The 21,036-nt window shown below is 46.2% G+C and overlaps 1 protein-coding gene across 1 annotated transcript in view; it reads right to left on the bottom strand.

Moving 5' to 3' along the window:
- SH3BGRL2 (SH3 domain binding glutamate rich protein like 2) overlaps window positions 1-21,036 on the bottom strand; it is a gene marked incomplete at its 5' end in the record, with an annotated part of 51,035 nt that overhangs the window by 12,161 nt on the left and 17,838 nt on the right. The window contains one exon of the mRNA XM_080934446.1: window positions 7,861-8,046. Within this exon, the coding sequence (XP_080790572.1) occupies window positions 7,861-8,046 (186 nt within the window). The remainder of the gene's footprint in view (window positions 1-7,860; window positions 8,047-21,036) is intronic.

Raw genomic sequence — 21,036 nt, 5'->3', positions numbered from 1 at the left:
GGAGTAAAATCCCAACAAGAATAGCTTTTTTCACCCTAGAAACAGAAAAAATAAACAGCCCCCAAATTCCCAAGGAATGTGAAAGGTGCCCGAACAGCTAGCCCATTTAGAAAATGGTGCTTTCTGAACAAATTATTCTGCAAAGCGATGGTAATCAAAACAGTATGTCATATTAACTAGTGACACAGAACAGGGAGGCCCAAAAGAAACCATAAGTACATGCTGATGACACATGCCATTTGATGACACATGGCATTCAGTAGGGAAAGGATGCTCTAAATAAACAGAAAAGGCTGGATGTCCTTGCACAACAAAAATAAAGTTAGACCCCATCCTTCCAGTACAGACAGAAGCTAGCTTAGAAGATAAAAGGTCATAAAATCTATGACCCAAAACTTTTCATTCGCCGGAAAGCACAACCAGTAACACAAAAAGGCAAAGCAAACAGCAGCAGATCAGATGCTGCTGAAAGATCGTGACCACGGCACATAACGAATACCCTGAACTCAAAGCGAAACCCAGTATGACTGAAAGTGGGGACAGGGCCTTGAACAGATTCTCCTCAAAAGGCAGTCTGCAAATAGACAGCAGACAACATCACCAGTCAGCAAATTAATTATCAGTTATACAAATCAAATCCACAGTGAGGATCACTTCAGACCCATAAGAATGTTCGCTGTTAAAAAAAAAAACACACATGAAGCATAAGACATTTTGGTAAGAATATTGAAAAGCTGGAACTTCCTGGCACTGTTGGTATAACAGGATGGAAATGGCTCCTTGGCTATTGTCCTAGATAGATAGATAGACAGGCAGACAGACAGACAGACAAAAGGATGGATAAATAAATCCAAAGTTACCATGTGATCTAACAATTCCACTTCTAGTTATAAACCAAAGCAGCTGAGAGAAGACTCTTAGGAGTTTCTGAGTGTCTGGGATCATGGCAATACTATTCAAAACGACGGGAACAAAAGCAACCTAAAGACTAATGATGGGTGAATGAATAAACAAAGCCGGGACAGAAACATAATGAAATGTTCTGCAGCCTCTAGACCAACATGGATGAACACCAGCTAAACAAAAGGAACCACTCAGATGAAGGCAATCCCACACACATGAGTTTTAGAACAGTCAAATTCATAGATATAAAAGATGGTAGCTATGAGGGCCTGGAGGAGGGTGCAAAGAAGAGTTGCTGCCTAAGGGACTGAAAATTCCAATTCTGCAAGGCACAACGCTCCAGGGTCAATTTCAGAACAATGCGAGTAAATCCAGTAACGGACTGCATACCTTAAAATGGCTGAGGCAGTAAATTTTCTGTTTCACTAAACAGAAAAAAAAAAAAACATGCGATGATCCAAACCACCTGTGTACTAACAGGGAGGAAGCAGATGAACAAGAGGGGGATGTTTTCCTTCTGTGGAGAGGCATGCTCAAGTTTAGCACATTCCACACACATCAGCTCAGAGACAGAAAAAGGCTTAAAACCTCAAACTCCATGGCTAAGCTTTCCAGAAATCAAACCAGGCATTAAACTGGATGAGAGGGCCTCAGTGTGGGGGTTCGAGAGGACGGGGTCCCATCCCGATATCTGCCTCACACAGATGCTACAGTGCATCAGGAGCCGTGGGGGAGCTCACTAGTAGTCACACCAGTTCCTGGTAATACTTGACAACACTGATGGCTGCTGGAAGGAATTTATGGCGGTTGACCACCAGGTGAGAAAGAAATTATCACAGCTGGACAAACAGTTTAACACACAGAAGGAATACTTGTTGCCCCAGTAGGCAAGGACTCCTTCAGGCCACACCCCAGGGTTAGCTGTCAAAGCCCCAGCTAATAGGACCCCATCCCTCAGGCACAGGCACTATTACAACGAGCCTTCAACAGCACCCACATTTCTCCACAGTCCACGCAATTCCAGGCAGAGAGGAACTGACTGTTATGGGAGCTTGTTCAAGCAGAAGGGAACACCCAGGAGACAGGACAACCACATCCTAAACAGAGGGAGTCACATGTCCACACTGGTCACCAAGGAGCTTAGCAGGTGCTTACTTTACATCTCATCCACTTAAAGCCAAGTGAGACATTTCTAGGGAATCCTGTAGGGCACTATGTTGAATCCTGTCACCTGCAGCCTAACAGTATCCACGAACTAGCCAATCAAATGAGACCGTTAGGTAGTGAGCAGGAAGTAAGGTGGAAAACAGTAGGCAGAAAAATGAAACATGCTGTTAGCTCTCCCTGAGGCTCTGTGAAGGTCACCATTATTTGACCTAGAAAGGAGCAGATATCATCTTTAACACTCCTGTCCTAGCAGATGGAGGACAGGACACCAGGCAGCAGCTGCCACCTGCACCTGGGAGTTTTGCTGCTGAACCAGAGGAGCAGCCATTGATCCCGCCGTTTAATCAATATGAAAGGCAACTCCTACACAGTCTGCCTGAAGAAGTCCCACACACTCCGTGGAGCAAATGAACAGAAAGGCTTGGAGGTCAGAAAGAGGTAAAAAGAAGACTAAAATTAACCCCATTTTACAACATTACAGTCTAAACCCTTTGCGGACTGCTCTATCGAGACAGAAGCAACTATGACTCTGGCACCTTTCTCTTCACAACACAGGGAGACTAAACCTAGAAAGAGAGCCAAGCACCATGGGCACATGCCTTTAATCCCAGCACTCAGGAGGCAAAAGCAGAAGGTTTTCTGTTAGTCTGAGGTTAGCCTGGTCTACAGAGCAAGTTACAGAATAGCCAGGGCTAAACAGAGAAGCCCTATCTCAAAAAAAAAAAAAAAAAAAAAAAAAAAAAAAAAAAAAAGCCAAAACAAAATAAAGATACAAACAAACAGAAACAGAAGCTCATTTTTGACACTGTTCGAGGCATCAACAGCCTAAGCCTCAATCCGGGTAGGCAGTCAACGGGGAGGTAGTGGCAGATGTTACAGAGCAGAACAGCAATGCCTCAGGGTGCAACGGGAGCAACGTCAGAAGTCAACTACGGAGTGCTGGCCACAGTCCGTGGATACCCGGCTACTGTGGAGGACCTGGGCCGCAGAGACGGGAAGACTAAATGGCAGTCTAGTTCCTGAGGTGCCTCACTCTCTTCTAAGGAGTTTGAATGTCTTCTGCAAGCAAAAGCTTTACATATGTGCACACTGAAGAACTCCAGTGGATAGAGATGTGACATCAACTGCATGACAAAGGCCTTCCCGCTCCCTCACCCTGCCATGGTGGGAAGGATGATGCTCCCAATGAGAGACTAAGAGCTCATTCTGTGACAAGTTAGAATGTCACTTGAGAAAAGACCTACAGGTGCTGCACAGAACACACAGGAAGTAGGCTAACAGGCTGCCTGGTCACTCTACATCACTACCTGCCCAGAAGCTCCGTCCTCATGAAGACACATGTGTGGCTCTCTATACATGAACAGAAAGGTTTGTATGTGAACTAAGCACTGGGGGGAAAAAAGCTGGTCAGACAGTCTGGGGACCTGGGACACCTCAGTTCCTGACCCAGAAGGTACAACGCCCTCAGCTCAATCCCAGCACCAATACAGGAGGAAGAGATGGAGAAACAAGAGAAAAAGTGGGGGAAAGGAGAAGAGAAAAGGGAAGGGGGAAGAAAAAGGGGGAAGAGGAAGAGGAGAATGCTGGGGGTGAGGTAGAGGAAAGATCAGTGTGTATGAGGACAAGAGTTGCTACAGAAGCAAACGTCCAAGCAATTACATTGAGTATACACACCGAGTTATGACCTCGCATCGTGCTATAAAACAAGACACTTACAAGGGAAAGAAACAGAACAAGAAACAGGGTGTGTCTGTGACATAGTATACCCTACAAAGATGCAGATACAAATTAAAGAGACCTCCCCAGGAAACAAAAAGTCAAGGAGGCAGGCAATAGAAGGAAAACAAACATGGGACAAAGTCACTCTTAAAGTCCAATATCTAAATTAATGGGCACGCAGGAGACAGGGCAAGGAGAATGTTTTCAAGGAAGCACATGTATAAAGTGTGCTTACAACTTCCTGAGCACTCACCACGGAACCTTAGAAAAGACCTCACTCTGGAATGCACATGTGTGCCACAAACCTTCCGACTCCCACAGCAGAGACTGACAAACACCCACAGGACCACAGAGCTGGCATTTGACACCTGTGTTCCAACCCTGGGCCAGACGAGCCTGAAGCAGTTCCAGTTCTTCCCCAACAAGAATTCAATGCCTAGGAAGAACTCCACAAAACAAAGGCCGTCTCACACCAGCAACGTCCCAGGGAGGAACAGCCACTGGCTTTTGTGTTATGCTTTCTGACGGATTATTTTATTAGGCTGGTACAAAAACCAAGGCAGTTTTTCCACTGCTGCAATTTCTCATTCAGTAATGGAGGATACTTAAAAATAAATGTGGTTATGTCATACATAACTTTAACACCCATTTCTTTCTTCCCTTCATTTGCTAACGATTTATTACCATATGTCTATTTTACATGTATTATATAATATGGAAATGATGTTAGACAAAAAGCAAATTCAGGGGATTTCTTATGTAAATTCAAAATGGATGATGGCTGAGGAGCAGCGACAACTCTGAACACAAGAACACATCTGTCTGGGAACTGCTAATGAACATATAGTTAAGTAATGTTTCAACAAACTTTGCAAAGGACACTAGAACCTTGAAGATGAGGAGCATATGGGGGCCACGGGAGTTGACAATGACCAGTTGTGAGCAATGGCTAAAGCCAATCCTCTTGGCCAGTGTGGACCAAATGGTGTGGCCATTTGGCACTGAAGTTAATTGGAAACATGAAAAAGCTTGCTAAGTGGATGCCTCATGAACTGACAAAAGAGAGGGAGAGAAAGAGAAGGAGGGAGGAAGGGAGAAGGGAAGAGGGAGAGAGAGAGAGAGAGAGAGAGAGAGAGAGAGAGAGAGAGAGAGAGAGAGAGAGAGAGAGAGGGAGGGAGGGAGGGAAGGAGGGAGGGAGGGAGGGAGGAAGGAGATTTTTTTAAAAACCACTGTCCTCTCTTAATCCTATAAAATAACAAGAAACCATTTCTTGGTTGGACTGTGACATGTGATCAACAGTTGGTGACAGCCAGCTTGGCATCTGTACTGAGAAGCCCCCACGCCACTGGTGGTCTCTGCCTGGCTGATTCACCCCAATGGAGCATGCTGAGACCCTTCCACCTGAAAGGCAACTTCTCAAATGGATGAGATGCAGGGCAAGCTGCATGGCTTCCCCGAGCTGTCCACAGAAAGGATCTAATACCCACCCCCCCCCAAAAAAAAGCTCAGAATACCCAAGAAACCATCCACAGAACTCATGAAGCTCAAGAAGAAGAAAGACCAGAATGTGGATGCCTCAGTCCTTCTTACAAGGGAGAACAAAACAGGGAGGAAATACAAGGTCAAGTAGAGGAGCAGGGATTGAAGAAAAGATCTACAGAGACTGCCTCACCTGAAGAACCACAGCATATGCAGCCACCAAACCCAAGCACTATTGCTGATGCCAAGAAGTGTTTACTGGCAGGACCCAGACATGGATGTTTCCTCAGAGGCTCTGCCAGAGTCATACAGATACAGATGAGGATGTTTGTAGCTAACTATCGGACTGAACATGGGAACCACAATGAAAGGGCTAGAGACAGGACTGAAGGAGCTGAAAGGTTTGCAACCTCATGGGAAGAACAACATCATCAACAGCCAAGGCACTGAGGTGGAGAGCCTTCATGGAAACAAGTTGAGGGGAGGAGAGAGGGGAGTGGGAGAGAAGGGTATAACATTTGAAATGTAAATACAGAGAATATCCAATTTAAAAAAAAAAAAAAAAGAAAGAAAGGATCCAATTCCCCTGGCTAAGCCCTGCCGCCTGTCACACACCCAGTGCTTCAGAAGCTACTGGGCTCTGTAGTTTGGTCTATTCATCTGACTCTGACTTCTTCAAGGCTCTTGACTGATTTTTTTTTTTTTAAACAGGGAAAATCTTTCTAGAAACAGCAGGATAAGGGACGTTTTCTGAGAATTCATTAAATCCCGAGGCACAGAGTTTTTATACTACAGGAGGAAGTAAACATATCTTATTGGCAAAAACAAGTCAATTACGGTGGTTTTAATTCTGATTAATAAAGATACTTGAGCATAGTCACAATGACTTAAAATGTATACCCTAACCGGAAACTCTTTTTGGGCCAACCCAATCATGGTAGCTTTATTCTGGGCTGCCACTCTTGTCACTGAGCCCAGCAGAACATCAGCACTGGTCATCATGAACAGTATGCCCTCTTCGTCCCTGCACACCTCTCTAAGTACAAACACATGATGATCTAGCCTTTGTCTTCATGGGATGACTCATTTAAGAAAAGCTTTGGGAACAGTCACAACCCTTGCTCAAAGAGACGAAAGCTAAGGCCGACGGGTGGCTCTGAGGTAGTGCCCCTGCAGACGAGGGTACGGACATGGAAGGCTCAGACTGGCAGGATAAGCAATCCCACCACCCGGGAGGTGGGTAAGGTGAGGTGGTGAGTTTAAGGATCACAGAGTAAGGTGATAGGAAAGTTTGCACAGGTGCCATGAACAACACCAGGTGGACAAGTGTCACATGGCTGCTGCAGGACTCTGTCCAGCACAGGACCATGGCGGCAATGCTGGGGGGGAGGGGTTCCTCAGCCTTTCTGTGACTTCTCACTCTCTTCTCTGCCTCTACAGCCACCAAACATACTATTACCCCTTCTCCACCCTAATGACAAGCCAGCCACCTACGGCATCTGTGACTCTCTGTACTGTTCCTCTTTAAAAGGACGGCAGTCCCAAAATAAACACTTGTGTGTGATATTTAAAGCTGTGGTAAAAGTCAAATCCCAACCTCCTCAGCAGGAAGATTTTTGTTTCTTAACCTGAGAAATGAACTGGGTGGATAACTAGACAAACTCCACTTTCTCATATACCACTCAGCAGGAAGGCACCAAAACAGATTTTAGCTATTTGCAGCAATCCCTCTGTTGATGATCTTTTTTAAATATGAATTCTGTTTTCTAATCAGCTATCAGTGGGGAATAATGATCCAAGAATAATTACCTCTTCTGTCTGGCCCCCAAATGTTTTAATAAAGAGACATGCTTGAAAAGTCAGAACAAAGTAAGTGTATGCTCTCCCCTTTCCTTCCAAAGCAGAGAGAGGGACAGGATAAAAGAACTTACAGACACCCTTGAACTCCACTACACACCGCACAATTCTCTAACAGGCCCCTGTCCATGATGCTGAATTTGCAACTGCTATGAGCCCCACTCCCTACTAGCCCTGCGACCCTGTACTGAGCCCTACTCTCTGCTAGCCCTATGACCCTGTGCTGAGCCCCACTCTCTGCTAGCCCTACGACCCTGTGCTGAGCCCCACTCTCTGCTAGCCCTACGACCCTGTACTAAGCCCCACTCCCTACTAGCCTTGCGACCCTGTGCTGAGCCCCACTCCCTACTAGCCCTACGACCCTGTACTGAGCCCCACTCTCTGCTAGCCCTATGACCCTGTGCTGAGCCCCACTCCCTACTAGCATGATGACCCTGTACTGAGCCCCACTCTCTGCTAGCCCCACAACCCTGTACTGAGCCCCACTCTCTGCTAGCCCTACAACCCTGTACTGAGCCCCACTCCCTACTAGCCTGATGACCCTGTACTGAGCCCCACTCTCTGCTAGCCCTACGATCCTGTACTGAGCCCCACTCTCTGCTGGCCCCACGACCCTGTGCAGGTGCTGCAGGAAGCTACTACCTTTACCGTAAAGATCCAAATGCACCTGGGTTGCATACCCACAGCACTATGGGTACCAAGGGGAAAGAGTGTGGAAACCGCGCAGCCACTTACTCCGCAGTAGCGATCCCCATTAAATATCTGAGGCGGTAGAGGGTTGCCCTGTGCAGGCTTCTTCTCCGGGGGAATGTTTTTGTACATCCACTGCCTCTGTTCTTCCGACATGGTGATGTCCACCTCCTCGAACTCTATCTTGTTGGCTTCCAGAAATCTAACCACATCCTGCTGTTTCTTCTTGATCTAGAGAGAAGACAAAGAGAGATGCTCACCTGATGCAGTGAGCACGCAATTGCAGATTGCGCATGGTCAGAGGGGAAATGCACGCCGCCCTCACTGTCTGTCTAGGCCAGGACTGCGCCAGGTCTAATGCCCACACCCAGTCACCCCAGAAGGCTGAGGCTCAACCCTCATGCCTGCAAGGACAGAAGATGAGGGGCAGGTAAGGTGAGATGGGCACTCCCCACCTCTCACCCTGCTGGAAGCTGACATTTAAAATCAGGTAAGCTCCCGCTGCCTAGGATCCTCTGTAGGATCATTTGTAAGCCGTGCGAATCCCATCTGTGACGGACACTTTGGTGACCAATGAAAGCGGCAACCCTGTTATTCCTCTTGGATACTGCACAGCTATACTCATGACCCGGAAACAATTCTTCCATCAGTTTACAAGAGGAAGCACTACTACTCCCTTCTGGGTGAGACTAAGCCACAAACATCCCTTTGTGTCCCTCCGACCCCTCCACGGCTCCCTCTCCAGTCACTAAGGGTCAGGTGTGCTCCTCAGCAGCTTCAGCTACATCAGCATGTCCTCAACAAATGCTGGGAAGCCAATACTCAATGTGTTAGACATGTCTTAAGCACAGTAAACATAAAACATGGCCACCTTTTCTAAATGACTGAAGAAGAGGCATTTTTTTAAAAGGTAAGGAATGAATAAACAGGCCAAAGCTTGAAGAACAAACTCTCACACAGATTTCCTGTACCTCCATCTCCAGATCCCCTAAGAAATCACCAGTAACATGTGAGTGTGAGGTTGGAAATCTGTAATGTGCTATAAGCAAAAGGCTCTGATCACCGGGACCATGAATGACTAACAGGACGGGGCAGTTATCCAGACAGATAAAATGCTGCCAAAACAGCATGTTGATAAGCTCACGCACATGAATCTGAGAATTATCGTGTGGTGTTATAAATCCAAACAGATAATGAAGCCATCTTTCACTTCTGAAAAAGATGACTGTTTTCCCTCATGTGGGATACATAATTTCAGGGATGTGATTATATTGTTTGAAACTTTAATCTGAGGGCAGAGAAATTCCTCAGCTTGAAAACTAAGACGATGACTTTATTGTTTCTGTGTTAGAGTTAAGAGAGCCAAGGTCAAGAGTGGTTCCCCAGGGTCTGATCAAGGTCTGACTGCTGTGTGCTGTTTAAACACTCAGCGCCATCTCCCTCCTTATATCCTTCCTTTGTTATCCCCCTCTGCCCTGAGGGACCATACACACTTCTGGGCAGGTCTTTCACGATCCACTTCCCGAATATAAAAAGTCCCGAATTTTGAGATCATAAAGCAGAAGCCTACAGTCAACACTACAAAATCCAGGACTGGGAACAGAGCTCAGCTTCTTAAAAGGGCTCTAACCCTCATATGGGCTCCCATAGATGACTGTCAGGGGTTAGGGGTGGTAAGCAAACAAAAACCAGTAACAGGTTTGAACTCACAACAGGTCGAATATTAATTCCACTCAACACACAGTGAGCACTCATCCCTGAGGTATGGCGTGACGTCACTGCATCCTCGGCTCTGAACAGTGTTCTCAATGTGCTGCAGAAGCCATTCCAACGCTCGTGGCCGACCAGTGCTACCTGAAGCACCTGCTGGAGACTACTGTGTGTTATGAGTTGCAGCCTCTGGTATTCCGTACATGTGATGTACCAGAGGCACATTATCTCGTTGGTTACTTGGTGTATCTGTAACATTTGCTACGAGAACAGCACCATGTGATGAACAGTGAAGTTTTGTCTCAGTCTGTGGTGGTGGCTGCAATGGAACACCACAGACTGGGTGACTTAGGAAACAGGGAAGCTGAGAAGCCCAGGATCAGTGTGTTAGTAGAACTGGTATCTGGCCAGTGCCCATTCCCTGGGTCACAGACAGAAGCAACCCTTCTCTACAACCCCACTTGGTAGAAGAGACAAGGCAGCTCCCGGAGCCTCATCCTTAAGAGCATCATCCTTAAGAGCATCGATCTTACTCCTCACCTCCCAACAGCTTCCTCCCAATTCCATCATATCAGACACCAGATTTAAACAGACATTTGAGAAGACACAAATAGTCCACAATAGCATCTTTATAAATCTCCCAGTGTATGTCCCAATACTACTCCAGGTAAAAGCCCTTACAAGTGAGACTCATGATTCCCCTACTTCTGCCCCCTTCGGCACATCTAACTGGCATGTGCTAGCACAGTGGGCACTATGAGTGAAACTCAAACTGCACAGACATCTTTCAGGTTCCTGGGGACCCGTGCTAATTGGCTTTCACCAAGGACACAGCAGTCCACAGTTTCAAGAGTGTCCCAGTTTCAACACCCTCCCTCCTTATGGCCAAGACCTCAAAGCTGTGTGAAATGACCCACAGTATTAAAACTCGAAGACATTCACACGGACAACGCTCAGAAATGAAGGGATAGGTCCCAGACAACAGCGATGACCGACAGAGAACAAAGCAAAGGTAAGAGAGATGGCCTTGGTTATGGTGACTGTTGCCATGACGAACAGTCTCATCAAACGCAACGGGAGAGAAACTCAGTCAGGACAGGAACCTGAAGGCAAGGGTTGATGCAGAGGCCATGGAAGGGTACTGTTTACTGCCTTGTTCACCATGCGTTCCTATAAAACCCCGGACCATCAGTCCAGGGGTGGCCCCACCCACAATGAAATGGGCCCTTTCCCCATCAATCACTAATTTAAAAGAATGTCCTATAGACTTGCTTATGGCCTGATCTCATGGAGGCATTTTCTCAACTGAGGCTCTCTGCCCTCAGATGACTCTAGCCCGTGTCAGGTTGAATACAACTATCCAGCACTGAGATGATCTGTGTTTCAAAAAGAGGCACAGCCAGGACTGCGCTTCAAGGAGAGGTTTGGTACTGTCAGCTTAACAAGAAAGCAGAAGCGGAAGCAGAAGCAGCCCTGTTGTGAACCATTAACACCATTCTGGAACGATCTACAAGACTGACCAACAGGTTTAAAAGCATGTAGCCCTGGCACATGCGTGTTCTGTCTCTCTCTCTCTCTCTCTCTCTCTCTCTCTCTCTCTCTCTCTCTCTCTCTCTCTCTCTCTCTCTCTCAAAGCAATGAAGAAAATGGGGAACATGTTTGTTCTATTGAAAAGAAAACCTCTTGAAGGTCATGTAAGAAACTGACAGGAGGTTCTGGGAGACTGGGGACAAAGCAAGGGACAAAGGGGAGCATGGGAGGAGCTGGCTAGTGAGGACAACAGGAGCCAGGGCTTTACGCTACAGTCTTCTGGACATTACCAATGTGTGACTACTCAAAACATTGAGGAGAAGAAACTCCAGAGTAGAATCCCACAGAGAACTGTCTGAGGGGCAGTAAAGTTCCCCCAACGAATAGGAAGAAAGCTACAAGCATTTTGTCACTGGCCCGGGTTACTTTCAGTAACATCAGATTGCAGAAGATTAGCCAACACGGCTCAGTCAATCAGGGTAGGGAAAATCTAATCAAAGGACCAAATATCCCAGAGGATGTCTGTGACTGGCTGCAGGAAGGAAGATGAGTAACGCTGTGCTGTGCTGTTTACAGGCTGCAGAGGTGGCGTGGAGCTGTGGAGCCCTGGGGGGCAGGGCCACCAGACAGAACGTGCAGCCTAAAGTCCCCCCACCACTCTGCACGATGCTTTTGTTCTCTCCAAGATTTAAATTTTTTAGTGAGTACTTTTCCCATGGTTGGGCAAATAGAAAAGGTGTAAATGGTAGGACCACGGTCAGTTCATCCGAGCTAGGAGGCCCATGCGGCTCTCTTGTCACACATAGAAGCCAATGCAAGCAACAGCTGTTTACTCATAGCCAACCCCACCTTTTTAATAACAGCAGTCTGCTTCCAGACAGCCCTTGTTCAACTACAGAAGACAGCCCTCCCCCCAAGTCATTAGAGTCGGAAGTGATCCCCAACACAGTTCTGGCTGGTGAGCTATAAAGCAGAGAGTCCCAAGAATTAGAGACAAACCCTAGCTAGGTGTGGCTGTGTCTGCCAGCCCAGCAAGCAGGAGGCTGAGAAAGAACTGAGCATTGTGGGATGCCCTCTCCATTCCCTTCCTCTTTCCTAAGAGCAAACAGAAAGCACTTCACAAATGTGAACACAAACAACCATCTGCTAGGGACTATGAAAGGGAAAGCGGAGCCTCGGTCCCTGGTGACATCTTACAGCTGCCACTCTAACCTTGGCTTTACCCTGAACTTTCCCTATAAGATAAACAAAGCCCTAATAAGGTAAGCCACTCAGCATTTGAATGACAGAGGGAAAGAGACTGTGTAGTGAGTTTGAGGCTAGTCTGGTCTACACAGAGAATTCTAGGCTGGCCAGGATTACATAATGAGATTGTCTCAAAGAAGATATTTTTTTAAAAAATTAAAATTTCTGGTTCATTCCCCCCAGTGAGTTCTTCTCATCCACTGGAGTTTTTAACCAGCCATTCTAGAACATTCTATTCCCTTTGAGCTCCTCCGTTTTCCCCCATAGCCAGCATTTGTTTTATGCCTGCATATCTGTCCCCTCACATGGGATGGAAACTCACTCCACAGTAGGTTGCATGGTGCCTTACGTATAGCAAACACACAATAAATATTTGTTAATGAACACACAGTTTTCATAGGTAGCTAGAAGCCACTACTTACACAGCAGCACTAGGGTCCTTGGGCTCAGCCCTCTAACTGTGTATGGGGACTTTACAACCTACAGGAGCTAACCTTTTGTCTGTTGTTTCCTTACTGCTGGTCTGACCTCTCTCCACACTGGATTCACTAACCCAGGGCCTGTCCACACAGTCCGTCCTCAACGAGAACTGCTGACTCCAAGTTTGCAGATCTCCACTCAAGCTCTGTACAGCAGAGCGACTCTTTAAACCAAAACAGCAATCCGATTTAACTAAAACCCAACCCAATAAAATACGGTCCAGACACTCCGATTTCTCAGTTTTAAGGCTGTGAATTTAAAGGCAGTATACCCAGGGTTGTCTACCTAACTACAAACAGCTGCAATGACTTAGGGACATCTGGACCCTGCAAGTGAGAGAACACAGTGCTTCTGACAGTTGCTGAAAATGTCAGTCCTAACTACATAATACTCCTGTGTATAAGTTCTATTAATAATTATCTTTTAAACACAAGAATATAACTTAGTGCTTTACTTTTACTAATTTGTGGCTGGATTTGCGAACTGATGCTAACGGAATATCAAAGAAATATGCGGCTTTGCTGTAGAGTCTTTTCATTGCTACTGGGGCTCTATTACCCTTAACCACCTCACCACATGCTTCTAGACAGCAATCTCCTGAGACATGACTGACAGCAAGCAACCCTCCCCTTTCAGTTGTGCTCCCCAGGATCTGCAGAGCTCCGACGCCTGCACCCCAGTGTTAATGACACAGCCCTCGGCACCGCAGCAGTGAGCTGTCTGGACTTGCACTGCAGGCTTTGCTGATGAGGCATGGTCACTCGGTGACCCGTGTAAATCGAAGTAAAGATGCCTGTGGCTTTCGCAGTCCCCAGCAACCTCTATGGAGTGGATCAGAAGACAGGCTAAACAAATCACACAGCACCGGACTCAGGCTTAGATTCTAGTTGTGCCAGTGGCCCCCGGTTCATTCCACTCTCCTGTAGGATTAATTCTTTCCCAGGAGGGTGCCAGTTAATTTGTATGATTAAGCAGCCCTGTCAGAGTCCATCCATGGGCTTCCAGACATGCTATCTTTTGTTTAAGTTCCACGTGTGCATAGTTTATGTGGCTTCATGGGACTTCTGGTCTCACTTGTAAATGAGGCATAATCAATTTAAGTGAGATGTGGGTTTTGTTTTGTTTTGTAATTGAGATTTAATATGTGCAACTGTGGACAAGTGAGTTTAATTGCAGACAAATTAAGCACACAGAGGACAGGGAAGAAACCTGGGGTGGCAGGGCAGGAACAGACTGGCCTAGTTGAAATTAGAGCCCTGTAGGGTGAGAGTCTTCTGAAAATTACTTAGCATTGCTCCCAGCCTCAGTTGCCTAAAGCTGGAGATGAGCCCAGGCCCTTTCCTGTGGGTTCACCGGGAGTGAAGAAGAGTAAGGTAGTTAAGATTATGCCCGACTGTTTCGTTCATTCAGCCACCCTTGCTTTTCTTTCTTTGCTCGAGATGTGACTTTATGCAAAACATCAAGTGACTTCTAGTGTTAATCCTAAAGATGGGAGAAAAACCACTGACCCAAATCATCATGGCTAAATTAATTAAAGCAAGTGATTAATTAAAGCAAGCTTTTTATTCATGTCATAGGTTGCCTCACTATACAGTGGGATTTGAGAGGTCAGCATTGGATGTGAGAAAGACAGGCTTTTACAGCACGGGGTGGGAGGGTGGGGGGAGACGGTTTCCAAGTTGCAGGACGGGCAGAACAACCTTTCGAAACAAAGGCAGGGTTACAAGATGGTTATAAACAACTCCCTGAAACAAAGAAATGACTGCCATTCCTGAAACAGCCACAGGCAGCACAGAACCATCTCTACTGAAGGTATGGGGGCGGGGGATGACGACACATAGCCCCAGCCTTGAGAAACAGGATAGTTGGTCTTCACTGTAAGATTGATTTTACGTGTAAGGTGGAGGAGGCTGGTTGTTCAGTAGGTGTAGGTATTTGATGCAGTAGGGTTCTCTTTCACCCACTTCCATAGTTCACACACGCCTTCCTTCCCACTAACCTGGACTGGAGGCTCGTCTGGTTAAGGCCTTTTTACGTATCTCAAGTTGGAATGAGGACAGTAGGGCATGTCTGAAGGTACGCTCACTGGCATGGGTTTGTAATGGTGCAGGGACATAAGAAAAGAAAGGCACACAGCAGAAACAGAAAGGGTTTTGTGGCAAAGGGTATCCTGGCGATTAGAGGCCCAAGGGATGCCACGAAAATCACATCGAGAAATAGAGATTTACTGGGAAAATGGGGACAAAAGTTTGCCTCTGAGAGGGGATAAAAGAAAGACCAGGATGTGATGGTGTGAACTTTATAGGAAAAGTGCTAAGGTGATGATATGGATGTGGGTGGGGGATGGGAGAGCACCTGCTTTCAGAGTGGATGAAGTTCTTAGTTCTTAGGCTAGCAGAAAGTAAAGAATAGAGATCCTCAACTCTGTGCCACAGTGGACAGACTGTCAAACAAAACCTAACACAGATCCCATCTGCTGGTCCACAGAGAGGGCCAGAAATCAAAGATGATCTGTTTTCTAATCAAAACACCACTGTGTAATCACGAGAAGCCAACTTACTCTACAGCTGTATACGCAAATAAATGAATAAGATAATTTCACTTCAACTATTTCCTTATCGAAAGTGGCTTTTTAAAAATTTGAAAGAATAATGAAAAATATCTGCTATAATATATCTTCCCATTAAATCTGTGTTGGTCACATGACTTCCTTTGGCCAATAGAACACTGGTAAACCTGAAATTTGCAGTCCTGAAAAGCACTTGTGGCCTGTGTTCTTGGTGCTCTCTGTGAAGATACAAAGCCTAAAAGCACTATGTAGAATTTCAAGGACTCCCTCTTGAGAAGGTAGCCACGAGGAAGTGAATACGCAACACTTAAGAAACTCTGTCCAGGAAACACCCAAGGCATCTTTACCCAGAGTTATGAGGAAACAGGGAAGAATGGGGGATGAGGGCGATCAGAATTCAAAGAAAGCATGTTTGGTACAATCAAGTTGGATAAAGTGGGGAAAACGTGACTCCAGAGATCAACACTATCAGAACTGAATAACAGACTGAAGTTGTGGAGTACTACACCAAAACTTACAAACAAAACCAACACCATTGGCTCTGTCACTTCTCCTTCTTGGAGAGTCCAGAATCACAGCCCAGGGAATCGTGTCAACCACAGTAGACACAAAAGACGAGAGTCAAATACAGGTGAAAACGTGTCATGACAGGGATGAGTCACTGCAGCCACTATGGATTAGAGCAGCAACAAGAAAAAAATCAAATTACCATGGCTAGCTCCCCTTTGGGGAACGTATCCAAAGAAAAAGAAATCACATGCCAGAGACACACATGCATAGGCAGGTCCATGTTCACTGCTGCCAAGAAACAGAAACAGCCTAAGTGGGTTAGACCAGGGGCCTGCACCTTTAAGATGCTAGCTACTCTAAGATCTGGGGGAATAAGGCCACACACCTTGCCACTCCCCCCTCCCCCAATAGTTAAAGGACATTGCGGTGGTCTTGCACCTTGCAGTCTCTCATCTTTGAAACAGTAAGTGTACGGTCCTGCACAATACCTGGCCTTTGTTACATAGGCTATGTCAGACTAAATCATGTAGTGTGAAACTTCCCACCAGAACCTTGCCAAAGCTTATGATGAGAATGCTGCTCTCTGCTCACAGGGATTTCCTGGTGTTCTCTTTCCCTTTTAGCACCATCCCCCACTGCCTATGGTGCCTATCTCCCTTCCGATTTTACTTTACGCTCTCTTAATGAAGCTCGTTCCGAGCCTTCAGGAGAGCCTCCTTCCTTTTAAGGCCCCACCACATCCCACATCTCTGTTAGAATCCTCTCTCTCTCCTGTGCTTCCACCTCAGGTCTGGATCAGCTCCTGTGGCTGGGGACTTTGTCCCTGGAGTACAGCTTGCTGTGGGCTGTAACTTCCTCTCAGCTCCTTTCCCAGGCGACCTACTCTGATTTCTAACAAAGGACACATGGTCTACAGACACCGTAGAATACAGATGTGACACAGAAGGAGGACAGCCCTGTCATTTCAGCAACAAGCCGCAGGGGAGGTCCCTGTGTTAAGTGAAATAAGCCCAAGGTGCAGAAAAACAAGTACCATGTGATCTCTCTTGATAAAAAGCTGACTGCATGTCGAAAGCTGGGGAGGCTGATGTGAGAGGGATGGGCAAAGGCTGGGAAACAAGTATCCTAGGCGGTGATAAAGATGGAGATATAAGTTCTGACCTCTTTTTTTTTTTTTTTTTAAGATGTATTTATTTATGTATGAGCACACTGTAGCTGTCAGACACACCAGAAGAGGGCATCAGATCTTATTACAGATGGTTGTGAGCCACCATGTGGTTGCTGGGAATTGAACTCAGGACCTGTGGAAGAGCAGTCAGTGCTCTAACCACTGAGCCATCTCTCCAGCCCTTGTTCTGGTGTCTACATGGTGGTGAGTAGGGTCAGTGAAAGTGTCACCAGAACCCAGGGCACATAGTCCTGGAACATCACATGCTGGCCCAAAAATATAATAAAGTCCCTTCAATGTCATCATCTCAGTGGTCACACTGTTCATGTCACCCTTTCTCCTTCTTGCACACTCTTACTCTCTCCCTAGCTATGTGCTAGGGATCACGCTCAGGGTTTTGAGCACGGCTGGACAGGTGCTCTACCACTGACCCAAATCTCCGGCCTCATATTTTGATCCAGGCCACGAGTCACATGTTCTCTCTTGTGTCTAGAAGGCCATGTTGCGTGTTACAAACTGTACCCTCTGGACTCTTCAGTGCTGAAAGCCACCGCTATCTTTATTTTTGTTTCCCTTTGAAATAAAACTCAATCTATTCCCTGCTGTATTTACTCTGTTCTTTGGTTTGCAGAGTTTTGTTAAAGGTTTAGCTTTGTAGCCTAGGTTCTCTCAAACTCACAAACCTTAAAACTCCTGATAATGGCTGTCTTAGTGTTTCTATTCCTGCACAAACATCATGACAAAGAAGCAAGTTGGGGAGGAAGAGGTTTATTCAGCTTACACTTCCATATTGCTGTTCATCACCAGAGGAAGTCAGGACTGGAACTCAAGCAGGTCAGGAAGCAGGAGCTGATGCAGAAGCCATGGAGGGATGTCACTTACTGGCTTGCTTCCCATGGCTTGCTTCCCATGGCTTGCTTCCCATGGCTTGCTTCTCAGCTCCACAATGGGCTAGGCCCTCCCCCCCTTGATCACTAGTTGAGAAAATGCCTTACAGCTGGATCTCATGGAGGCATTTCCTCAACTGAGGCTCCTTTCTCTGTGAAAACTCCAGCTTGTGTCAAGTTGACACAAAACCAGCCAGTACACTAGCAATGCAGGAATGTCACCATGTTTGTCTTATGATTGTTTCTGAAGTATTCCATTCCGTTAATCTCTGATTTGACTCCTGTACCAAACTCTGGTATTGAACAACATTGCATTTTATCCCAGGAGAAAAAGTGGCAGGGGACAGCAGCTTAGGGGGAGAAAGGCGAAAAAGGTCACAGGTGAAACCCTCACAACATAAATGCCCCAAAGATTAGTGCAGGTCTATGGTTGCAGAAAATCAATCTGATGACTTGCTAATCTAGGAGTGAAGAAAAAATTAAAATCACACACTCCCCCATGGAGAATACAAAAACATCCTTTGTTTCCATAAAAACAGCTGCAGGCATCGCCAAAGTTACTGTGTACCATATAAAAATGTTCACAGCTTCAAAGAAAGGACACAAAGTGGTCCCTATCCTCTAAAATGTATAAATCGGTTTCGAATGGGCAGTAATTTCCATGCTGAGACTTACAGCTCAAGACACAGCAACTAGAAAGTGTTTCCAAGGAGAGGAATCAATGGGTACCAGTACTCACCACACAGAAGGGACTGAATTCAGATCTACCGCACAAGCAGAGAAAGCTTGCGACTACACTTGCCTGTAAACCCAGCACGGTGGTGGTCAAATACAGGAGGGTCCTTGGAGCTTGCTGGCCACTAGCTTATCCCTAAACAACTAACCAGGTTCAGTGAGAGACCCTGTCTCTAGGGGATAGGGTAGAGAGACAGCCTGCTCAAGGTCCTCCTTTGGCCTCGGTGAATGGACCTGCATATCTAAGTGTACACACATGTATGAATTATGAAACAAACACACATAAACAAAGAAACAAACAAAAAACTACCCCAAGGGTGAGAAACCTATATCAGTGGTGAGGCACTTGGCTAACATACACAAGGTCCTGGGTTCAAGTTCCAGCACTCAGGACAGAAAACAAAAAGGTTTTAAGTGGAAGAATCAAGAATGACCAAACATCTAAAACCAGAGGTTTTAATGATATTGTGAACCTTTTTAGAAGTTAGTCCCATTGTCAAAATGTCACCAAACGACCCTTCCTTCATCCTAGGTCCATCCTCCTCTGCTTGGAGGTTCCCCAGGCATTTACTCATCCTGAAAACATTTACTAAAAATATGGCATAAATGTGCCCAGCCCTTGAATGATCCATGCCCAAATGATTCCAGCTTCTGGTCCCCCCTGGGCCAGACCTCACCTGTCACCCATCTTCCTTCCTTCCCAAGCACCCAGCCCAGCACACAGAGTCTCAGCGACAGAGAACCAGCTTGGTGCTGATGTTTGACCCCCATCCATCACACAATGATTCTTTTATAAAATGAGAAAGAAAACCTAGAAATAACGAACACCCAATGGAAGCTGCCAGTTTCTACCACTCCAGTTGAGAAATGTAGAATTATCCTGTAGTTTCCAAATGATTCTCCTTAGCTCCCATACTTACTTCCTTCACCCACATTTCCTGGGGGCTGTCCACACATCCCTCTGTGTCTTCCCTTGGATGGTTCTTCCTCATGACTCCCCTCCCCCATCACACAGCCTTCCTAGTCTGCTATTACTATTTACTTATTCCTTGTGCCTCAGTTCCAAATTCACAAGGTCCCTCAGGTGGTCCCACTGCATGGTCCTAGGTAACCTTAGTCTCAAAGAGACATGTCATGTACAGTGGAATTTTTGGCTGTTATAACTTGTTACCATGCACAGTCTAGTCCCCATTAAGAACTTCCCAACCTAAAGTTCAACAGTGCTAAGGGTGAAACCTTCTACCTACTAGATCACCTCCTTCATCAAACAATTACAAGTACAGTAACCATGACCTGGCATTTAATGACCTGTGGTCTGACTGCTGAGTAACACTGGAATGCTTCTGGCCCTTTCCACCAATTTAACCATAAACTCCTGTGGATGAGGGAGTCAGCACTGTCATCTGTCCATCCTGTGTGTCTCTGGATGGTGACTTTAGTATTGCTGATCACCACACACCTTGGCCTTCACTGTCTTTACGTTTTCTATCAAGATTACATGTTTACTTCCCAAAGAAAAAAGTCAGCCAAGCATAAAATAAGAATTTATGATGCCACTATTTGGCGAGATTCTCTCCGCAAATTATATACAACTCATATACATGCTTCCTGTTAATTAGAGGATACTGTGTGGAAGAGCTGCTCCAGCAAAATCTGCTAAAATCGTCAAAACCCTGCCATCAGGAGGAAATCCTGCTGACGAAGGTGTTTTCCACAGCACACTGTAAGACTGCTGCCCCAAGGCAGTACCTTCAAAGGCTTGAGGTGTGGTTCTGTATCCCCGTTTCTGGAGTTGAATAGTCCCACCTCCCCACTAGTCAACTGGTACCTGCAAGGAGTGACAATTTACAGCTGAAAGATCACGTGGGGGACAGCAGGCCATTTTCATAATTATACTTTATATACAGTAACTGCAGGCTGTGATCTGCTCACACTGCCACAGCAGGCATACATTAACGAAATGAAGTATAGGTGCTCTAACCTGCACTGTATAGACCAGGCTTCTGTTGTGGGTTGGCCACCATCAGCTCAACGGTTCCTTCCTCCCTCCTCAGGAAGGGAGCTGTCTGGCTTGGACTCAGTCTTCTGAGTGGTGGCATCAGAGGACAGCATTACCATACCCAACTAGTCTTATTACTTCTCTAGGGAAAATGACAAGCATCTCCTTCAGCTGGACTCCGGATGTTTTTCCTAAGCAAACTGTCTCCAGGAGCTCTGCTGGCCAGCTCACATCCTCTCGGGAACCTGCTCTGCCCCCAGGCTACGGCTGCTTCTCACACAGACACAGTAACCATCGTTGATCTGCAAGTGCTTCTTAATTCTGGTCTCTACGTCCAACTTCTCTTCATCATCAGCCTCAGAATTCCCCATCCCATTTTGACTCAAAA

The sequence above is a fragment of the Micromys minutus genome, assembly GCF_963924665.1.
Source record: "Micromys minutus genome assembly, chromosome: 21".
Lineage (NCBI taxonomy): Eukaryota > Metazoa > Chordata > Mammalia > Rodentia > Muridae > Micromys > Micromys minutus.
The sequence above is the reverse complement of the archived record's forward strand: the minus strand, read 5'-3'. Positions and strand labels throughout refer to the sequence as shown.